Here is a 24035-nt window from a genome sequence, read left to right on the forward strand (position 1 = left end):
CTTTGTTTACATTCAAGAGCTCTCGCTTGTGGTTAGCATATTCTTCTACAGTGTTTTGTGCAGCATGTTTAGCTATTCTTTATCAATAATACTTGCAATAATAGTTGCAATGGAGGCGAAGACTGCTGACTTGGAAGTGGCTTTTGCACTGCGGAGGGCCATTAGTCGTTAACTCACTTGTAAGGACACTACGATGTGATTAGGGCACGGTTGTTAGCTTGTAGCGGTCAAACTTGCGGCACACAGTTCGAACGTGTCAACATACATTGTCACGATATAATGATAGCATTTAAAGCTCTAGAGCACGCTAAATTGATATAAATTATATTGTACAGTATATCGTCTATATCACGCAATCCTTCCCCATTGGCTTGTACATTTTATGTTTAGAAAAGCAGACGATGACTTGAGTGGGCAATTATAGTAAAAATAATGAATTTTCCACAGATGGGTGGTCCACTAAGCGGGTTCCAGTGTCGCCGTATAGTACTCTCAGCAGTTCATAACAGACACATACAAACTTAAACCTACCTTTGCGATGCTTCACACGCGTTTGTCTCCTGCAAAGCCTTTAGCATCAACTTTTTCCTTTTCCTCTTCTTTTTCTTTTTTATCGATGCGCAATTGATCACTTGATCTTGTCGATTCATCTTGGACGCCGCTTCCGAATCTCGCGTTTTCTTTGGCCCCTCCGTTTCTTGATGGGTAGAGAGGCTCCACATGCCGGCCTGACACCAGTCCTCCTCCTCTTCGTCCTGCTGCTTCTGCTTTGTGGACTCCAAATGAGATGTGACACATTGTCTTTGTGATGTCTTTGCGCCCTCTTCTTGCTCCCTCTTTCGCTTTTTCTTCTTTCTTTTCTTTTCATCGGCGGGGTTAGATTGAGGCGCTGCAGCTGGGGTTGTGTCGGGAATTGTGTCAGCTTCCACCTCAGAATGGCGCCGCTTCTTTTTCTTCTTCTTCTTCTTTTGGTTTTGAGTCAGGGGGCCGTTAGATTCTTGCGGCTCAGGGCTGAGGAAAGACTTGGGGCTCTTTTGGGCGGGGCTGTGAAAGCCATTGAGGGAAAGGCTGGCGTTTGGCATTCGCGTCGTAGGGAGACGTGGGATTTGCTGTTTGAAGTGGGCCAAATGTAAGGAGTGGACTTTTGGGGAATGAGATGAAGCAGCTCTGTGAAAAGAGCATGCGGGTCATCATTTCAATGCACATGTGTTCCCATGTGTGAGGTTTATTGATGCATACCTGTGAGTGTGAGTAGGCGAAGCAGTGGCAAAGTGGTTAGTGTGATTTGGATGAATTGGGTCTCCGTACAGTTGTCGTGGCAACAGGGGTGGCGCATCAATGCTGATCGGACTCCGGGTGAGCGCCTGCAGTTATCGACAAAAATAAAAACTTGGTGGTCTAAAAAAAATAGTCATGAACGTGACAAAAAAAAAGGAGAGGATTAAATAAGGAGAAGGGAATGATCGGAAAAGATGGAGGCGGGGAGAAGCAAAGAGAAAGGGGCATGGCAGAGAACAATTAGAAATGGTTAGAAAAAAAGGAGGTAAAAAGGAAAAGAAGACAAAGTAGACTTTGTGGTTGATTAGACTGGCTACATTGATAGGGAAGAACATCATTGTATTTATGCAAGTACTATAACAATATTTTTTATTAGAATATTAAGGCCCTCCATTCCAATTTAAGGTCAATTTTTTTAAATATTTGGAAAACATTGTGACCAGAATGAAAACAGAAAAATCTGATTTTAAGGTTATTTAGCAAAACTTACCATTTGTTTTACAATTATTTTTGCTTCCCGACAAATGTAGTTTGAAATACATAGGCCCAATTATTTCATATAGGCCCATGTCAATGAATTAGAATATCTATATAATAATATCGGAGTTTTTTTAATTGAAATACTGAAATAAACTAACTTTTCAAATATATTCTTATACATTGAGATGCTCCTGTATATATGTCTAAAATATAATTTTGATTTTGATATAAAAGGGTCTAGAGCAGGTATTCTCAACTGGTTTCACTGCAGGACCCACAATCACCTCTAATGACAACATTGGTCATCACTTCACACAGTACAACATTTTAAGAATGTATTTCTAAAATGTTCCCAGTTAAAAAAAAAACTCAGTACTTTATGAACTTGGGAAACATTAAAAAAGATCCTAAAATCAACTTTAAAAACTTGCAAATCCAAATCTGCACCATATTGTAACTAATTGAGTTATGCGAGTAAGAACGGCTCACAAACAAATGACAAAACATTGATTCTTATCATTCACTTCAAAAGAATTGACTTGTTTGCAAACATCACATTTCTATGCGGCAAAGACTGGCAACCCACTGACTACACGTCCACAAACCAAACCACCAGTTGAGAATCAATGGTCTAGAGCCGGGTTATTTCAACTTTTTCCATGGTTGGCCACATACAGTAAAAAATTTAGGGGTGAAGGTGGTTACTTGGATACATTTTGAGCATTTAAGCGGCTACAACCAAACAAATGCTGGTCAATATACAGTATGTCAAGCTACATGAACAAAACATCAACATTTTAGCCTTGTGTTGTAGCAAACATTGCAGATTACTGTAATCTAACATAATACATTTATTTATAATGAAACCTTTTTACAATACCTCCAGGGCCAATAGAAAAAAGCTATGTGCTATATTTTGGACAAAATATGCATTTTCATAGTAACAAATGTCTTTTTCTATATCCAAATAGGCAGTAACAGCAGGATGGAAATTTAGTTTACCTTCTTAGCCGACAGAGCCAGTTTTTTGGCAGGGGGTGGCGACATGGGACTGCTGGTGGCTTCGGTTGAGAGGTTGTTGATAGCGGGGGGTTTCATTTTCACTGTCCTCTGCTCCTCCGCGCTATGCGAGCGCGCCATGCTCTTGGCGGGAGACGCTACACTACCAGAACCCTTCCAAGGTGTGGAGGGAACCTCTCCCGCTGGCGCACTCTTAGGACCCGCAATGTCCTGGTTAGTAGAATGACCACACGGCAGTGAGCAAAAGGTGCAAACTACATGGCACCTAAATCACTTAATATTTTTTCACTTCTCAGTAGCTAATTACAGTGCATTTTGAGAATATTTACAGCGCTTTACTTGTTCTTTATTTTGTTATGTTACAGCTTTATATTCATTTCTGTCCTCAAAATTCTACAGACAATACCCCATAAAGACAATGTGAATTTGTTTTTTTTCGGTTTACAAACATGTGGAAATTCTTTAGAAATAAAAAAACTAAGATCACATGGTCCTAAGTATTCACAGCCTTTGCCATGAAGCTCAAAAGTGAGCACATAAGCATATTGTTTCAACTGAACATGCTTGAGATGCTCCTAAAGCTTAATTGAAGTCCATCTGTGGTAAATTCTGTTGGGTAGACATGATCTGGAAAGGCACACAGCTGTTTAAAGACACCATCCCATACTTGACAGCACAAACCAAGAATGAAGTCAAAGGAATTTTCAATAATTACCATTACCGCCCCACTTGACATCAAGGGTTGGAATTGGGGAGGAAATCACCAAAATTATTCCAGAGCGCGGCCCTCGCTGCTGTTCACTGCTCCCCTCACCTCACAGGGGGTGGAACAAAATTGATGGGTCAAATGCAGAGGGTAATATCATTACATCTAGTGTGTGTGTGACTATGAGTGGTACTTTAACTTTAACACTCATGCGAGACAGAATATCTGCTGCCTTTAGGTTCCCAATGAGCACAGTGGCCTCCATCGACCGTAAATGGAAGAAGTTTCGCACCACCAGGGCTCTTCCTAAAGCTAGTCAGCCATCTAAACTGAGCAATCAAGGGAGAAGCGCCCTAGTCTGGGAGGTGACCAAGATGGTCACTCTGTCAGAGCTACAACATTCCTTTGTGGAAGGAGGAGAACCTTCCAGAAGGACAACCATTTCTGCAGCAATCCACCAATCAGGCCTGTATGGTATAGTAGCCAGACAGAAGTAATTCCTTTGTAAAAATGCAACTGGGGGAGTCTCAGACCATGAGAAACAAAATTATCTGGTCTGATGAGACAAAGATTGAACTCTTTAGTGTAAATGCCAGGCATCATGTTTGGAGGAAACCATGCACTTTTCATCACCAAGCCAATACTATCCCTACAGTGAAGCATGGTGGTGGCAGCATCATGCTGTGGGGATGTTTTCAGCGACAAGAACTGGGAGACTAGTCAAGTTAGAGGGAAAGATGAATTCGGCAATGTACAGAGACATTTTGGATGAAAATCTGCTCCAGAGCGCGCTTGAACAAAGATTGTGGTGACGGTTCATCTTTTAGCAGGACAATGACCCTAAGCCCACAGACAAGATTTCAAAGGAATGACTTCAGGACAACTATGTAAATGTTCTTGAGTGGCCCAGCCAGAGCCCAGACCTGAATCTCATTGAACATGTCCGGACAGATCTTCAATTGGCTGTGCACCAAGGCTTCCCATCCAACCTGATGGAGCTTGAGAGGTGTTGCAGAGAAGAATGGTCGAAACTGCCCAAAGATAAAAAAGACTTGAGGCTGTAATTTCTGCCAAAGATTCAACAACAAAGTGTTGCACAAAGGCTTTGAATACTTATGTACAAGTTATTATTTTTTAAGTTTATTTTAATACATTTCAAACAGATCTAAAAAAAAACTTTCACTTTGTCATTATAGGGTGTGGTATGTAAAATGTTGAGGACAAAAATGTATTCATTATATTTTAGAAAAATGCTGTAACATAATAAAATGTGGAAAAAGTGAAGCGCTGTGAATACTTTCGGGATGCACTGTACGTGCAGTAGATTGTAGGTGTTAGCTGCAAACATTACCTTTGACTCTGTGTTGTCCGCAGAGGACGAGTCTGACAGAGATTTAATTGAGGTAGACGCTATGAGGCCTCTGCTGTCGCCACCCTGCTTTTTGTCTCCGTCTGTCCTACCCATACTGGTGTTGGACGGTGTCGGCGTGCTGCAGCGCGACTGCGCTTGGCTCTGGGGAGAGGGTTTCTTCAGCTTCTTGACGGGTTCTTCAATAACTGTGGGCCCGCCTAGCTGTTTGGTGCCATTGGAGGACGACGCCCAACTGGAGAGACGGGGCTGCTGGAGCAGCGCTGGAGCGCTCAGGCCGTTTCTGGCAACGGGCAGGCCCAAACCGCCATCCATGGACTGGATCTTACGCAGTTGTGCTGGCTCAAGTTTCTGTTGAATGCAATGTGAACTATGTAAAACTACCATCCCTCTAGGGCTCACAGTGGTGGCTGGAGCCTATCCCAGCTAAATTCTGGCGGAAGAAAGGGTACACCGTGGACAAGTCGCAGGCCCAATAAAGATGGAGAAACAACCATGCACACTCATTCACACACTGGCCAATTTAGTGTTGCCAAACAACCTATCCCCAGGTGCATGTCACTGGGGATAGGTGACATGCAGTCACGGGGAGAACATGCAGACTACACACAGAAAGATCCAGACCCGGGGACCTTCATATTGTGAGGCACACGCACTAACCCCTGCACCACCGTGTTGCCCTATGTAAAACCTGAGTTTGTCATTTTCTATATAGAGTGTAGATATCTACCTTTGTGACCTGCGGGGAGGAGAGAGGTCCGTTCAGATTCACTCGCTTTATTTGCTCTGATGAAGCGCTGTTCTTCCCGGAATGCAACATCCCCTGCTTGCAGGTTTGCCCATCTGCATTCTTCTTAGTTTCAGGGATCCTTTAATTACCAATACAAAAAAAACTATAGCGTTTTTGTAAAGATTAAGAGAAAAACAATTGATGTCATACGCCAGGACTCACCTCAGATAAAAAAGTACATAAGCTTGCTGGTTCAAGACCACTTTAATGTTACTTGAGTGTACCATGGAGTCATTCATTTGGTACCATTGTCCATTGCTAGCCTACAAGAACACAAGACAGAAACTATTGAAAGCAAAAACCCTCATATAAAAACTTGACACACCAAATATAAATGTTATCACTGAGTTTAGAGGAGAAACTGAGGCCCCTTTTACACTGCACAGCATACCAAATCTGATTTTTTTTGCCCTCAAGTGACAGATCTGATTTTTTTGCCTGTTTAAACGCTCCAAAGTGCTTCGAATTTGATCTTTTGGCATCAGTCAGGCCACATCAGGAGGTAGTCCTAGAAATCAGGAGGTAGTCCTGAATCCAACTGGAATTGGATCTTGTCAAATGTGACTGCAGTCTAAACGCAGTGTGGCCTGAATGGGATTTTTTTTGGGCGAGCTACGTCACTCGTGTGCGCCGGAAAGACGAAGTCTCCAGCGGAAATTAATATTTAATCACAACATCCGTTTTTGTTTTTTATTTAAAACTACCAAATTTTCGGTGCATCACTTGTCAACAGCGCGCAAATAATAGGCTATAAGTAATATATGAATATTATTTTGATTCCGAAGAAACATCGATTGTTGAAAGACCGTAATTGACGCTGTGGCGCAATTGCTTACATGTGAGATGAAAAATAAAGCTCACATAGATCCACGCTGATGTGCGTGTCTCCTCTACTTAACAGCCATTAAAAGATTGGAATCCTCTCAAAAACAAAATTTTACTTAAATTCCATGTTAAAAACACTCTTTTTTAAAAAGTGTTGTGACCTTTATTTTATTTTGTAGTAGTAGCGACTTCCTCTGTTTTCACTTTATCAATGTGTGCATGCAAGTGACGTTGAGGCCCCATTGAGGCCACATTGGGGTCAGTGCGCATTTACATTGGAGTCTGATAAAAATCACATTTTACTTGCAATGTGAACAGTCAGCTGGAAAAAAAAACGGTATAAAAAAAAATCTGATTTGGGCCACTTTGGCGTGCAGTGTAAACATAGTCAAAATATATCTTTAGTGTTTGTCAACCAGTCATTTTATTATACAGTACCTTGGGTAAACGTCAAGTCTACAATGTCCACTAAATTGTCATAACTTTGTCAAACTTTTTGAGAACTCTAATACTGTTTAAATGTATAAGATCATTCATTAATGTCGAATATTTCAATGGCTGGTATACAATCCAAATACAAACAAATCTTTGTGTTGATTTCAGATTTTATCAAAACAGTGGTTTCAAACACTTTCTTTGTTGTAGTGCACAGTGCTTGACACTAGAGGTCAGTGTATACTACAGCTTCCTATAGCTAAGGCAATACAGCCTGTGCATGCTATTTAACACTATCAGTGTGCCCCCTGAAGAAAAATCTGATTTCATAATAATCATAACCAAATATTTAAGCTTATTAAGTCAGTAAGTGAAATTACATTTTATTATAATGATTGGAGATTTACAAAATACAAATGTACTTAGTTTTTTATCATTATCGACTCCGTTGTGTGTGATAAGATTATCGCAAATCTTTAAGATGCAACTTTTTAAACAAATTTAAAAAATCAGATATCGAGACTGATTTACAAAGGTGATCGATATGATGCCTTGTAAATCGATTAGCAACATTTTAAAAAGGTATTGATCCGTAATCACACCAATCAAAAATTTTACCCAGCTCTTGTAGAACCAAAAGAGTACTTAAAAAATAATGCCGGTGCTAAAATGGTGCCTCAATCGGTAGTTAAAAGATGTACTTAAATCATGCAATTTTTGTGTACATGAAAAAAACACATTAACCTTTTTGTTTCTATCGAACATTGTGACATTCAAATTAAGTAGATTAGTAACTGAAATACTTCTGTTATATAAATAAAATGACCAGTAATACATTCGAAAATAAGTAATAAAATCCACAACAAATTGTTGGAATTATAGAGAACGTGCAAGAAGTCTATTTTGTAATATTGATACTCATAATTCCGGGGGTACATGAATGCAACTTTGCATGCTGTAAAGGTCATTGGCACATAATGAGGAAGGACGCTGTTGTTGTCGTGGCTACTTGCTAGCTTACCGTTACAGTGCTAGAAGCGTCAAGAGGGGTGCTTAGGGTGTGTTAAGGGCAGTAATAAGTTTATGTAGCGTCTTGACAGAAGCACACACGCTTTCGAACTTACAGGATGTAACTTGTACAATATCATCCCCAAGATTTTGTTGCAGGTGGATATGTCTGCATTCATTTAGCACCAAAAGCTTCTTCCATTTTAAGTGTGGTTACTACCGCTCAAGTTTGCAGCGGTGCCTTTATGGTACTGGGTTTCAGTGCCCATCTCTAAAAATGATGAAGGTCTGGCGTAGGGCTGGGCAATATATCGATATACTCGATGTATCGCGGGTTTGTCTCTGTGCGTCATAGAAAATGACTATATTGAGATATTCGAGTATACGTTCTCACGCAGTTGCTTTTAGCTGCGGGCATTACACTACAGGCGCTTCTCACTCTTTGTTGTCTGTCCTTCTCACAGAGACGTAAAACAAGCACACCTTCTTACATACGTCACATACTGCACGCTCTCGCAGAGCAGAGAGGTAGCGGCATGGGTAACGTTAGCTGTCGTATGAGGGGTAGTAATAAGAGAAAAAGAAGGTGCGAATCTGCTAACAAATGAAGGAAGAATTAATTCCCAAGAAAAACAGCAGGGGGTCCATCGTCTGGCGGTGGTTTGGCTTCAAGCGGGAATATGTCGAACAGACAACTGTAATTTGTCAAGCGTGGGGCAAAAGTGTTGCTACAAAAAGAAGCATTACTGCTAATATATAGCATCATTTGAAAAGTCACCTGGTAGAGAATGAAGAGTGCTTAAAACTCAGCATGTCAACATCTCCGTTTGGTGCCACACCCACAAAATGCCGAAACAAACATTTCAACATCAACATCGTATGAAAAAATTGTCTATAACAGAAGGAGATAACGTACGCAGGAACCTACCACATAGGGAAGGACATACACTATTTGATTTCCTATTATGTAGCTCATTTTTATTTGACAGTTATTGAACTATCTTGTGTGACATCATGCACAGAAGTGCACTTTATTTGTTTTAAACTATTGTAGTGGCGTTCTGTACAAAAAGTGCACTTTAATTTAGTGTTGTTTGGATATGTCATCTTAGTGACATCGTTCACAAAAGTGCACTAATAGCTTGTTTTAAAAAGTCTCTGACAATCTTGCACTTTCTGTTTTGGAAATGACATGAATGTTTGTGCCACTGTTTAATAAATTGACTTAGTTATGATTTCCCTCTCTGCATGAAAGTTTAAAATGAGCATATATTAATGCAGTATGAATAAGAATGTTTTAATGTAGACACATAGAATCATCATACTACTGTGATTGCATGCATCAAGTGTTAATTCAAGGCTAAGGCAAAATATCGAGATATATATCGTGTATCGTGAAATGGTCTAAAAATATCGAGATATTAATAAAAGGCCATATCGCCCAGCCCTAGTCTGGCGTAACAATCTCACCTTGACATAGCAGTAGTAGTGGCCAGCATGACAGCTGTAGCCGGAGTGAACCAGAACAGCGTAGAGGCCGTACATGACAGGATCACCTGAGCTCTGAGACATGTAGGGACGGATGTTGAGGAATTCTGGATAGCCAACATCCTAAAAAAAGCAGAACAAAAGTAAAATGTTAAACAGGCGAATAAAGGTGTCAAAAGTTAAAGAATTTGCCAACCTTTGTTATTTTCCCTCCGCTGAAGTTGGCAAACCTCTTCAGTGAAAGCGTCAGTACATTCGATGTACGATGGACAGTGAAGCGCTTGGTTGCCGGCACTTTCTTTTTGCACCTAAATTAAAAATAAATATTTATTTAAAAAATCCTCACTCATCTTTTAAATAGATTTACAAAAAAATGCAAGAATGTGCTGGTTGTTGTGTACTTACTTGGCACACATATAGGCATTCTCTCCACTTAAAACATCAGGTTTCACAAACAGCTCCAAGGCGCGCACAATGTTTACCGCTTGCTGCAGTACATGAGAAGAACACTTCAGTGATGCTTTAAGACATCCGGACAATAATGCTGTTGAGTCATTTTCAGTGCAGCTATACAAGCTGCACACTGACTATTCCCAAGCAGAGATGGCCAAACGTGTTGCCTTCAAGAGCCAAAGTGAAAGTGTGACAATGGGCCGCGGGCCAAACACAGCGATTTTAGGTGTATAACACACCACGTGTGAGGAGGAGTTGAGCACCATACATAAAGCTAGTGGAAATAATATCATGAAATAGGTGGCAACAAATAATAGGTCAGTAAGTGAATGTGAAAATAGTGTCAAAGCGCTTTGAATGCCTTGAAGGTTGAAAAGCGCTATACAAGTATAACCCATTTACAAATATGTATTACATTTGGGAAGCCACCCTTTGGTGGGCTAAACTTAACGACTAAGTGGGTAAGGTTTGACATTGTAGTTGGATGATTCTGATTCCTTGTTTCGATTCCAGTTCCTAAGGATTCCCGATTCAGATTTTCTTAAGAGGCAGGGATAAACAAGAGATCGACCGATGAGTTTTTCAAAGCCGATACCAATACTGATTATTAGTAGTCTAGGAAGCCAATAATGGATATTTGGATTTTTTTTTACATAATTTTTAGGAAACGTCGGACCACTAGCGAGATAATGTTTTATGCACTAAAAAACATTTCAAAAACACCTTTATTAGATGTGTCAAATGCTGCCAGTCAGAGGAGCATCAATATTCGCATTTCAAAATATGGGAAATCACTGGAGAAAATTTGCAAAAATGTGTTTATTTTTTTTCAAATCCATAAAAAAATATATATTTAATGGCCTGGACTTGAACAAAAGTTCACTAGATCAGAAGAACTCGCCATCCACAATTTCAGAGCAGTTTATGGATTTAATACAGTGTAAGCTTTCCTCATAAGGAACCCTGAAATATTGCAAAAATGTAAATAAAAACAATTCTGGCTTCTTCATGTAGCTTATAATTTTATCAAGATGTTTGTCACTTCTTCCTGGATGTTATAGACAGTATGAAGATGTGTGAGCTGCTGCCTGCTTTTCATTACAATAATATAATAAGTCTCCTATTAATCAACATCCTTTAATAGGCCCACGCACCAAGTGCTTTTGAAGTTTGTCAAACAGACTCCATCTCTGCTGTAGCAAAAAAATAAAACGGGACAGGTAGGACGCTGGGATAGAAAGACAAAAATCTACCAGCAAGAATGGGAAAGGGGAAAATGGCCGCGCGGCGAAAGTAGCTGAGCAGACTGGGAATACATTCTCACAAGAACTCAAATAAATTCCCTGTCACATATTGCAACATATTAAAAGAGAGAGTATTTTTTATTCTAAATGAATTTTAAAAGCTAAGTGGTCTTCAGCAAAAAGGGCTGCTTTCAATTGCTGGGTTGCATATGATGTCACATCAGTTTTCCTTCTTGCGGCTTAATTAACACGATAGTAAAGCATTTTGAGCATATCATTAGAACAAGTGAGGGTGAGTGTAGAGTTTAAACAGAAAATACTGTATTGCTGTTCTGTTCTTGGGTGTTCCAATTGTTCAAATAGAGAGATAGAAAAGAGCTTTCATTAAGTCCTGAAAGAAGTGGTCCATAAAAGTAATAAAGTCAGGGGAAAAAACAAAAGTGCTTCGAAGGAAATAGCTCTCCAAAATATTACTTTCATCATCTTTTGTATTACAATCGGACCATGATTGTGTCTGCAGCGATCACTTTGTAAAATGTTTGAACATTTAATTTATTTGAGAAACTTTCTGCGACGTAGTGGAGTTTATTTGCTCCTATATTAGTAGTGTTTGAGAGCAGAAGAAAACGTAAATAAAAGGAGTTTATGTTCTCTCTTTCAAAAGTATTTTTTAATTATTAGTGTATGAATCCACTATATCCCATTTTAAATATTGTTTTATGATCGCTTATATATTTGCCTCTAAACTTTTGTAAATATGCTCAAATCTGCACTGATGCAAGTAAGTAAACAGTAGCCTAATGGGACTCTAGACAATTGCCTGAAATCTGGAAGTGCCTCGAAGTCACATGATTGCAACCCAGCAATTGTAGTGCAATGTTGAAGTGAAGTGAATTATATTTATACAGCGCTTTTCATTCAAACCTCACGCTACCACAGCTCGCTCCTCCCCCTCCGAACCCTCCTGCAAACTTGAGGTCGATTTCTTTGATTTCGTCACAACATATGCAATCCAAGCTAATTTTGTGATTATTGGATTAGATTAAGCTACAATAACCCCCCCTTATCTCTTTAAATGTTGTTCATTTGTAACAAAAGGAGGCTAATGCACAATCTAAGCTTAGGCTTGTGATGCAGTATACCTCACTCACTTTTTTAAGTGTAAAATGTATACACACTATTATTAATTAATAATGAATAATGATGACTAAATGAATGATGAACATGAACAACACAGCGCTGATGCTTTAAATGAACCTCAAAGTGACTAATTTGCTTTTTTCATGTGTACAACTGATTGTACTGTACTACAATGTTGTCATGTAAAATGCTGACATGTCATGCTTTATTATCACACATTTATACATTTTTACCTACTTATCAGTGAATAAAATGGGTTTTCTGCAAAATAAACAGCCTATTTTTGGAGAGAAAAAGCACACATGGGTCGGTTTTACCACAAAGATAGAGTTAATACATTTAAAAAAAAAGAAAAATAAATCTCAAGCGCAGATTCACGAAAATGCGGGGAACCAGTATATTCACTTTTGTGACTACTGTGTGATATCAAAAGCATACCCGTATCTCCACAGCGATGTCCAGGTAAGGGTCGTATGTGTCAGACACACTTTTGCAAATGGAACATTTCACTGCGAAGAAAATAAGTGAAAATGTTAAGTACACAAGCAATAACTACAGAACCAGCATAAAAGACAAAAGACATACCTCTTGATCGCAAGTAACCTCCAAAAATCTGGTGAACCAGTGTTGTGGCCTGCGTCTGCCTGTCAAGCCTACAAAAAAAACAAAAATTTTTAGATAAAAATTCTTGGTAAAAAAATAAAATAAAATACTGACAAAAAATGCCTTACTTTGGGTAGCCATTAAGACAGGCTTTTTGCATGGCGTCAATGGTGTACCGCAGGAACTCATGAGCATCTTCCTGGCTACCGAAACGGAAATGTCGGGCAATTTCTGCACACAAAAAAACAGTCCATTTGGATAAATCTTCCCAGGGATTAAAATTAATTGAAATTACTAGGTACCAATTAATTGTTGTAATTCTGGCAACTACATATTTTTAAAAATAGTACCGCTAATCAAATGAAAGTTAAAGTGTTAGAGAAGATGCTGGCCTCTGACTGCCCCAAAGAGAACAGTTAATATTTAAAATGGCCACAAAAACATCGCAATGCATTTCAGGTTTAGAGCAGCCTTTCCTGGGTAATTACCACAGATGTGTATCCCGCCTGCCTCTTAAAAAAACACGACCTTATGAAACATTTACAGTCACTTAGTGAGGTTTTTACAGACTGGTGTCCCATCGCATTAGCGCTAATGTGACTGGGAAGCCTTTAAGCTCTTACTGGAGGCACAAGGGGGGGTGGTCGATATTTAATGCGGTCATCGCAGCATTCCCGGTAAAAGCATTCTTTTACACCGACGGCAATGAGTCGCATCTTGCGGGGCTGAAATCCAAAACTACTTGTTTTTTGTGATCACACTGAGGCGTGCTTGTGTTTTTGTTTTCCTTCCAGCTCAGCGCACATATTCAGGAACCATAAAAAAAACCTACAGGGACCAGCGATTTTTGCGCTAAAGCGTCCAAGTCTGCAGTCACAAGGAGACAGAGAGGGCAATAGAGGGAAAGATGAGGGAGAGGAGGAGGAAGAGTAAGAGGAGGTGGAGACATGACTGCAGCAGCAAGCAGGGGAGGAGGGAGGGTAGGTCCGGGTCGGCGAGGGCGGGAGGGGGATCTTCGAGTGGGTATGTGTCCTTTTGAGAAAAACTAATCACTCCTCTCACCATACGGCGTTCATTCATTCACAGCTTGCACTACAGTATCTGTGCGCTGCAGTCTGACGTCACATGACACACTGCCCACAGAGTGGCATCATCGGAACACAAGCAGTGTGCGACAAACAAAACCCGCCATCCAACCTCCAATACAAAATGCAAGCAAAAACCTCTCTTGCAGGAATAAAGCTTGTGCTCTTACTTTTCAGGTCTCTGATGAAGGACACAGGCTTGATGGCATTGCCAGTGTTGGCAAACGTCTGGATGATATGGTTCTGCATGACGCAGATCATACAGAAGCCTGACTGGTGGCCTGAAAATGTACAGCAAGCATTGTGAAAATACTGTCATATGTCATTGTTGCAGCTCAATTTTGGGGGGATATACAAAGGAAAAAAAACAGTGGAAACGATCACAAATTTAAAGGGGTCCTATAACCCAAAGCCAACTTTTTTTAAGTATTGGTACCAATTTTTGTGCATTTGGGATCCCCATAAATCCCCAAAATTTGAACTCAAATCATGGAGGCGTGGCGGATATATTTTATAAATGTTATGTTACAAAACATTCTTGCGTTTTTCCAAATTTGCTCCAAACAAGCCATTTGGAATTTGAAACTTGCATAATGTATTTTGCCTTAGTTACGTTGGCGGACACCTCAGTCCACCATTTTTATCTAGTTGTAGTCCATCCATCCATTGATCTATATTCTACCGCTTGACCCCTTGTCAGTAGACTGGCTATGCAGAAGCCAAAAAGTACTACATGGCTAAAGATGGGGTGGAGACACGACACTGTCTACTCCTCCACGCCAAGACCCTTTCGACTGAAAGGGTCTTGGCGTGGAGGAGGCGTTTGGCAGGTAAGTAAAACCGCCCACAAAAACGCAGACAGTCAGAAAGCGGTTTGAAGGTGGTCTGTAAATCAAAATCTATGCACGATTTTCATCAAAACACCACAAATATGTTATATAGCGATTGGTACCGGGCCGCAGAAGAATTTTGTATTATTTATTTTTTATTAAATCAACAGAAAAAAACACAAGCTACACTTACAATTAGTGAACCAACCCAAAAACCCTCCCTTTTACATGACAACAATTGGATGTTAATTTGGCTCCCATGAAGTCTGCCATGATTAGTAGTACTGCATTTTTCAGAGTATAAGTCGCACCCACCGAAAATGCATAATAAAGAAGGGAAAAAACACATAAGCCGCACTGGAGTATAAGTCGCATTTTTGGGGGAAATTTATTTGATAAAACCCAACACCAAGGATATTTGAAAGGCAATTTAAAATAAATAAAGAATAGTGAACTACAGGCTGAATAAGTGTACGTTATATGACGCATAAATAACCAACTGAGAACGTGCCTGGTATGTTAACGTAACATTTTATGGTAAGAGTCATTCAAATAATTATAACATATAGAACATGCTACACGTTTCCCACACAATCCGTCACTCCTCATCGCTAACCAACTCAGTGGCCTAGTGGTTAGAGTGTCCGCCCTGAGATCGGTAGGTTGTGAGTTCAAACCCCGGCCGAGTCATACCAAAGAGTATAAAAAAAATGGGACCCATTACCTCCCTGCTTGGCGCTCAGCATCAAGGGTTGGAATTGGGGGTTAAATCACCATAAATGATTCTTGGGCGCGGCACCGCTGCTGCCCGCTACTCCCCTCACCTCCCAGGGGGTGATCAAGGGGATGGGTCAAATGCAGAGGACAAATTTCACCACACCTTGTGTGTGTGTGACAATCATTGGTACTTTAACTTTAAATCCCATGAAATCTTATACGTCTAGTCTCTTACGTGAATGAGCTTAATAATATTATTTGATATTTTACAGTAATGTGTTAATAATTTCACACATAAGTTGCTCCTGAGTATAAGTCGCACCCCTGGACAAACTATGAAAAAAACTGCGACTTATAGTCCGAAAAATACAGTAGTTGTAATTTTGTTGATAGAAATAGCAAACGTTGTCATGTGTCTATGAAATTAATATGTATGCTTGAAATGACCAGAAAACTTAAATATTACATGCTATTAATGTAACCGTAACTACATTACAAATATACTTACAGCAAGTACATAAAACGATCAAGGTTTTTGGATGTTTTTCTAGAGCATCTTATAGGTGAAATAGATCAAATCCCCTTGCCTCCATTGTTAGCGGACTATTGCTAGCGTTTATTTATGAGTTCGAATGCATAAAAAAGAAAACGTGCTTGCTTACATAAGGATTATGAATGATATTAAAAAATCCAAAAAATACAGTTCCCCTTTAATGTTAAAAATATATGACTGTGACATGGCATGGCGTAGTGGGTAGAGCGGCCGTGCCAGAAACCTGAGGGTTCGCTTCCCACCTATTGACATCCAAAAAATCGCTGCCGTTGTGTCCTTGTCACCCTTTGCCCCCGGTGCCGCTCACACTGGTGAATGAATGATGAATGAATGATAGGTGGTGGTCGGAGGGGCCGTAGGCACAAACTGGCAGCCACGCTTGCGTCAGTCTAACCCAGGGCAGCTGTGGCTACTGATGTAGCTTACCACCACCAGGTGTGAATGAATGATGGGTTCAAACTTCACTGTGAGGGCTTTGAGTATCAAACAATAGAAAAGCGCGATGTAAATCTAATCCATTATTATTATTATTATTATGTAGCCAGACGGTGGAAGAGGGGTTAGTGCGTCTGCCTCACAATACGAAGTTCCTGCAGTCCTGGGTTCAAATCCAGGCTCGGGATCTTTCTGTGTGGAGTTTGCATGTTCTCCCCGTGAATGCGTGGGTTCCCTCCGGGTACTCCGGCTTCCTCCCACTTCCAAAGACATGCACCTGGGGATAGGTTGATTGGCAACACTAAATTGGCCCTAGTGTGTGAATGTGAGTGTGAATGTTGTCTGTCTATCTGTGTTGGCCCTGCGATGAGGTGGCGACTTGTCCAGGGTGTACCCCGCCTTCCGCCCGATTGTAGCTGAGATAGGCGCCAGCGCCCCCCGCGACCCCAAAAGGGAATAAGCGGTAGAAAATGGATGGATGGATGGATTATGTAGCCAGACTGCGAAACCCCGCTAACTGCACTCAAGCTCACACACAAATGAATGACATTGTTTAACATGAGTAACCAACTTTGTAACCACATTTACAAGTCAGAAAAGTTCACTTTTCCCATAGGTTTCCTTTAAAACTGTAGTTTGTAGGTGGTCTGAACATTATCCATCCATTTTCTACCGCTTATTCCCTTTTGGGGTCGCGGGGGGCGCTGGCGCCTATCTTAGCTACAATCGGGCGGAAGGCGGGTTACACCCTGGACAAGTCATCGCAGGGCCAACACAGATAGACAGACCACATTCACACTCACATTCACACACTAGGGCCAATTTAGTGTTGCCAATCAACCTATCCCCAGGTGCATGTCTTTGGAAGTGGGAGGAAGCCGGAGTACCCGGAGGGAACCCACGCATTCACGGGGAGAACATGCAAACTCCACACAGAAAGATCCCGAGCCTGGATTTGAACCTAGGACTGCAGGAACTTCCTATTGTGAGGCAGATGCACTAACCCCTCTTCCACCGTGAAGCCCGGTCTGAACATTATATTGTACCATATTTACACCACATTCGACACTCTTCTGATGTGTTTAGTTCAATACCGCAGTGAGGTAGCTTGAAAGAAGACGATTTAAGTACTTACACACGCGGCTGTGCTCCTTGGAGAGCAGGTAGTTGGCGAGCGGCGGCGTGTAGGTGAGACACTGCACGGTGGAGTTGAGGAAGCAGGTATTGCCCAGGTTATGGAGGCCAGCCCCTACCCGGTACACTCGCTCCCATTTCAGGGTCAGCTTATTCACCGGAAAGAGCATTTTTTGTGGTGTGGGGATACCATCACCCTGACCCCCGACAGAGTTCTCTGAAACTAAACACCATAGATTAATGACATCATAAAGTCGTCACTTGAGAAAGCACAGGTATTATAAGGATATGATGGCTAATGGTTAATGTGAACCAATTACCTTGCCTCTTTATTTGGGGAGGCTCTGCAGGCTTCTGCCCAGTGGCACCCTCATTCCTAGGATTAAGGATCACATACTTGTTCTTCAAGCTGTCCAACTGGTATGAGAAACCTTTAGTGGCAGGCTCGAACTCGATCTTTTGCAGAAGAACTTTCTTGGCGGAGGAGGCCAGCAGTTTGTTGAGGTCGCCATCATCGCCGGACTCCTTTCGACCTGGTTTTAACGCCTCCTTGAGTTTGTCCACGATCGGCATTGTTGAAACATCACTGATAAGAAAGACAAATAAAAAAGGTTTGTGCGATATAGACGATATACAATATGCAAATGATATACATTTTACTGACAATCATGTGTTTATGACACAATGTAGAATCCTTCCACAATGCAAACCAGTTTCTAAGTCAGTAACTTTCTCCTCAATGGCGGCACATGGAGTACATTTCTTTCACATATCATTGTCACTGGATGACTACAGCACGAAGACTACCAAAACATGCAGTAGTAAAAAGGGTACAGGTAGAGCTAGAGCTATTGAATGTTAACTGAGGTGAGAAGATCCATACAAAACTTGACAGTAAAGATACCAAAGTGTAGTATCAGTATATGGTCGTTATTACAGTGATTCCATTTATATTTCTTATCACAAAACCGCTTATTTGTCGTTTTTGTTGTTTACAAACTCAGGAAATAAGTATGGTGACACAGGATGGCTTTACAGCCAAAACCGAAAAATTTAAATCAGAGACAAGACGAAAGTATTTTTTGTTTATCTTAAGTTACTTTGCACTATTAAATTTATTTTGCTCAAAATATTGTATGTATCATATTTTTCGAACTATAAAGCGCATTTAAAACCATTTAATTTCCCCAAAAATAGACAGTCCGCCTTTTAACCCAGTGCGCCTAATCCATCCATCCATTTTCTACTGCTTGTCCCTTTCGGGGTCACTGGAGCCTATCTCAGCTGCATATGGGCGGAAGGCGGGGTACAAGTTGGACGAGTCGCCACCTCATCGCCTAATGTACGGCTTAATTCTGGTTGTGCTTCCCAACCAAGATGTAAAGATAACTGTGACCAGTAGATGGCAGTCACACATAAGAGACAAGTTTGGATTACAAGTTGACGCCTGTTCAATAAATGGTGCTAGCAAAGCAAGACTAAAAAGTTGATGTTTCATTGTTAATAAAGAACATTCTCCACCAATCCGCTTTCAGGCATGGACGGTGTGTTTGGGATCATGGGAAAGGTGAACATCAAATCAAAACCACTTGAACATAAAACATTACCTCCAACAGGTCGTTACATTATAAATTAATATATATATCCTATTATTTCTACACTATTTGATGCACCAAAAATGTGTCTGCCGAAAACCCACCGACCACCAAAAACAGCGCTGCCAAAACAGGATGTTGTGATGACGTAAAAAAGATGCACGTGAGTGTCTGGAGCGTAGCAGCATGTCTGCAATGTGGGCGTAACTTTAATGTATCCCAGTTATAGCCGCTGACAGCGATGTAAAAAATATATAAGTATTAAAAGGACAATGGTGGCTTTCAAAAAGAAAGGCCAACTGGAACAGCAGCGTGAACCAAGTGTGTTGTCATGCTCGCTGCAGCTGGCTTTTCGTCGGGAACGTCGAGGGACAGAAGTAGTGTCTCTAAGCTAGGGCTGCAACTAACAAATATTTTGATAGACGACTTGTCATCGACTATCCTAACAATTAATCGACTAGTCGGATTATAAAGCATATACATATTTAGTGGCTCTAATTTAGCAATCAACTTTGAAATTCAACGTGAAATATTTCTAGGCATGTGCTTACTAACAACAATGATGACTAATTTGTTCATAAATATGTATGTATACAACTATGCTGCCTATTAGGCTGTTACAAACATTTAAATGACTATTAAACTGTTGTCCATTTAAAAGTAAGGACAAGAAAAATAAAACAGGTATATTTTTTATGAAAAAAAAAGGACAGTTAAAATAGCAGCAAACGATTGATTGATTGATTGATTGATTGAAACTTTTATTAGTAGATTGCACAGTTCATTACATATTTTCTACAATTGAACACTAAATGGTAACACCCGAATACGTTTTTCAACTTGTTTAAGTCGGGGTCCACGTTAATCAATTCATGGTACAAATATATACTATCAGCATAATACAGTCATCACACAGGTTAATCATCATAGTATATACATTGAATTATTTACATTATTTACAATCCGGGGGGTGGGATGAGGAGCTTTGGTTGATATCAGTACTTCAGTCATCAACAATTGCATCAACAGAGAAATGGACATTGAAACAGTGTAGGCCTTACTTGGTAGGATATGTACAGGGAGCAGAGAACAAGGTGAGTTCAGATAGCATAAAAACAAGTATGTACATTAGAAATACATTTGATTATTTACAACAACAAAGTTGACTTGCTCAAAAAAGAAACACGCATTTTGTGATGATGTGTTTATAAAAGTTGCACATTGTTACATTATTAAATCATGGCATTTTTCTCATTATAATAGACTCAATGCATATTCATTGATCATTTCTTAACATTTGTATTAATGTTTAATCTTATGATGCAGGCGTATTGGTGCCTAATGTTTAGAGAGGGTGTGTGTGTGTGTGTGTGTGTGTGTGTGTGTGCGCGCACATGCGTGTGCATTTGTTATTGTGCCTTTCTTCCTTGCATTGCAAATCAATGCTGCTTTAAAGAGTATTTGAATTGATTTAGACAAAGTTTAGCCGGCCGACTTTGACAATCTAAGGGAAACCCTGAAACTTATACAAACACATTACTGTCCAAACAGCTAAGATATTCACATTGAACATAAATGACTTTGGCAATCTAAGGGAAACCCTGAAACTTATACAAACACATTACGGTCTTAACAGCTAAAATATTCACATTGAACATAAATGCTGTGCTGTTTTACCACGAAGTGATCGAACTACACTCCACATTGTAGAGTTGACAAAGATAAAGGTATCTTCAACAGGAAGTGAACTCGCGCGATGTCACATAACGACGGAAGTGAAGACAAATACAAAATTTTTTTGATTAAAAAAATATTGATGTACCGTATTTCCTTGTATAACCGCCGCACTTGTAATGTGCGCCTGCCTTGAATTACGGCCGGGTAAAACTCGCTGCCCTCGCTTAAGCGCGTGACGTCACGAGTGACCCTTCACCTGCCGTCGTTTCAATACGGGGGAGGAATTTTTTTTTTTGCTTTCACTGTGTGTGAACCAGGGGTCTTGTTCCACAGCCATACAGATCACACTAATGGTTGTGATATAAAACAACTTCAACACTCCTACCAATACGCGCCACACTCCGCGAACCCATATTAAACGATGACAAACACACTTCTTGAGAACATATGCCCTGCAACACACCACAAACACAACACAACACCTACCCACAATACAATGCATCCACGACTCCAGGCTACACCGTCCATACACCCGCTGGCACCAAAACCCCGCCTCCGGGCGTTGGTTGAGGGCGCGTGTATAAGAGCCAAGAGTCACGGATACACAGCATTATGGGTAATCCTTATGCTGCGTTTATAATGTGCCACAGAACCAATGCTCTCCAGAAATGTGCTTGGTGTGGGTTCACAGAGTGTGGCGAATATTAGTAAGAGTGTTAAAGTTGTTTATATCACAAACATCAGTGTAAAAGGTATGGCTGTTGACCAAGTATGCATTGCAATCTCATATAAGAAGCAGCGATATGCATGAGTCCGGCCGGCACGCGGACAGCATGGTGTAAAAGTGGGCATGATGACATGCTGTAGAGCAGTGGTCCCCAAATACCGGGCCGCGGACGCAGAATTTTTTTTTTTTAATCACACTCAAATTTTTACTACATGCCATTGGTAAGCGCAGGGGTGAGAAGAGGTTTTAAAATTATTAGCGCCTGCTTACTTTTACCGCATGCTTTGAATAAGCGCAGGAGTGAGAAGAGGTTTTAAATTAAATAGCGCCCCGGCGGCTATTCAAGGAAATAAGGCAATCGTAGTATCAACTAGGTACGCCTCTTGTACTTGTCGATTTATGTATCGATTCATCCATTTGTTTACATTGAGGAGTGCTAGTTTTGTGCTAGCAGTTAGCTATTTATACTCCTACGGAATGAAGTGAAGCATGTTTAGCAAACCCTGGTTCTACAGGAATGATACTTGAAAGAAACGTCCTTTGTCACCATGGAAGCTAGGATTAGTAATTTAGAAGTCACTAAAACACTGCCACCTGCGGAGGGACGTTAGCCACTAGCTCTCTAGCTGTTTTTTAAAGCACCTCTTGTACAGTGGCGCTTCAGTGTTTATAGCGTCATATCTATCATTTGTTTTAAAGCCAATATGTGACCATTCTGCTTATTCTATCTATACACTGTGTCTGCTTGTAAGTACTCCGTACGTGTGAATTGTTGAACATGCGCATCTACTTGTATTATGAGCAATGTCACGACGTGACGACGGTGCGCCGTAATGTCTGTAAAAAATAAAATGTAAAATCATTACCGATATTTTTCAGGGGCAGTATAGTACCGCTTTTAATACATTATTACTAGGGTACTTTATACCGTATGGAGCAAATGAGTGTAATATCTAAAAATTAGCGCCGTCAAATGACAGAGACATCCATCCATCTTCTTCCACTTTTCCCACTCAGGGTAGCGAGCGGGGGCTGCTGGAGCCTATACCAGCAGCACTCGAGCGGAATACATACAATTAAATGCAGGCTGCCCTTTGGACTAGGGACCTGCCGATCGATCCGCCATCCATCAATATTGGCCGATTTTCTCAAAAAAATATGTGATCATCGATACTGTCTGGCTGACACTTTTCTTTATTTTTTGTCATCTGGCTGACAAGCAACTAGCAGCCTATTGTGCGTCTCCATACACAGTGTGGAAACAGCTGAAAACAAAATTGTTCAAGAACCAAATTCATTTTTCTTGTAAGATACTGTGCCAATCCTCTCCTAGACACCCAAAAATATTAACAAAAACACATTTTATGGAGAAAATTATCATTTGACATGCAGTAAAGAATATGAAATGCATACAAATCATGGATGAAATGGATAAATGAACATTTAACATCACTGAGCAGAGCAGAGCAGAAAGGGAGAAGTGGATATGAGATGAACGGAAACGCCACTTTTGTAGTAAGAGTTATTTTTTGGGTTCAATGGTGTTTCTCACTTTCTTTGTCAAAGCATACTTGTAACTTCTAACCCAATAATAATCACTTGCATTGCAGCAAATGAACTGTGCTTCTTTGTATTTCAAGTATCATTATCAAATTGCGTTATTACTGGAGGACGAGGCTGAACATATTACACACAGAGAAAGAGAATAGGCATCAAGTTTAAATAATGTGTTGATATTGTTAAACTGTCAATAGCACTCACCATAAAATACATTTTTTGTAAATTACAGTTGTGATACTTGTGAATAGTATGACCGGAATTGGACTCAACAGCATAAAACCCTGATTGAAACAACCTTACTTTAGACAACCCTGACGTAAAGTAAGGCTCGTGTTGAGATCTCGTGCACGAAAAAAACACAAATTTAACATGATCTAAACAAAAGTGGAACATGTGTCCTTTACACAAATATTCAGGGCCGTAACCCTCTTTGTGGGACACCGTTAATAAAAAAACAGAAACAAAACGACGTACATAAGCTGTGTAAATTCTTCCTCTGTGCTGCTAGTTTTATTCTTATGTTCCAATATGTCTCAAATTTTATTTTGTAAGGTTGAAGTAAAGCAACTGTCCCTTTAAATACAATGTCAATGAAGACTTTAAAAGCCTAGAATGTTACATACACCGAACCACAAACACAACAGTCCAGAGTCAGCCACATAAATGGCATGTAATATTAGTACAACCTCCGAGCAAAATGTAAATAAAAGCGTAGGATTATTCAGATGCTCTACAGCACTCTATAGGAGGAGCAAAAGGCTCAGAAGACATCACAGAGGACATTGGCGTCATGAAGGCGGGGTATAAAGAAGGTGCACTATTAGCACAAGGACACACTGACCTTCAGGTGCTGCCGTTAGTAATATGAAGGATGACACACGCG

General features: G+C 40.4%; 1 protein-coding gene across 2 annotated transcripts in view; it reads right to left on the bottom strand.

The window, feature by feature from the left end:
• Positions 1-24035, bottom strand: part of usp36 (ubiquitin specific peptidase 36) — a 36868-nt gene that overhangs the window by 8663 nt on the left and 4170 nt on the right. Inside the window, exons 2-16 of one of the 2 annotated variants that reach the window (XM_061885137.1) lie at positions 17914-18179; positions 17595-17816; positions 14095-14205; positions 12968-13070; positions 12822-12889; positions 12675-12745; positions 9805-9887; positions 9596-9707; positions 9382-9522; positions 5806-5906; positions 5584-5722; positions 4836-5204; positions 2761-2988; positions 1240-1364; positions 532-1167 (exon numbers count right to left, since the gene is read on the bottom strand). In XM_061885137.1, the coding sequence (XP_061741121.1) occupies positions 532-1167; positions 1240-1364; positions 2761-2988; positions 4836-5204; positions 5584-5722; positions 5806-5906; positions 9382-9522; positions 9596-9707; positions 9805-9887; positions 12675-12745; positions 12822-12889; positions 12968-13070; positions 14095-14205; positions 17595-17816; positions 17914-18166 (2762 nt within the window). In that variant the 5' untranslated portion in view covers positions 18167-18179. The remainder of the gene's footprint in view (positions 1-531; positions 1168-1239; positions 1365-2760; positions 2989-4835; positions 5205-5583; positions 5723-5805; positions 5907-9381; positions 9523-9595; positions 9708-9804; positions 9888-12674; positions 12746-12821; positions 12890-12967; positions 13071-14094; positions 14206-17594; positions 17817-17913; positions 18180-24035) is intronic. The other variant, XM_061885138.1, reaches the window with a different exon arrangement.

This window comes from Nerophis ophidion, linkage group LG23 (assembly GCF_033978795.1).
Source record: "Nerophis ophidion isolate RoL-2023_Sa linkage group LG23, RoL_Noph_v1.0, whole genome shotgun sequence".
Lineage (NCBI taxonomy): Eukaryota > Metazoa > Chordata > Actinopteri > Syngnathiformes > Syngnathidae > Nerophis > Nerophis ophidion.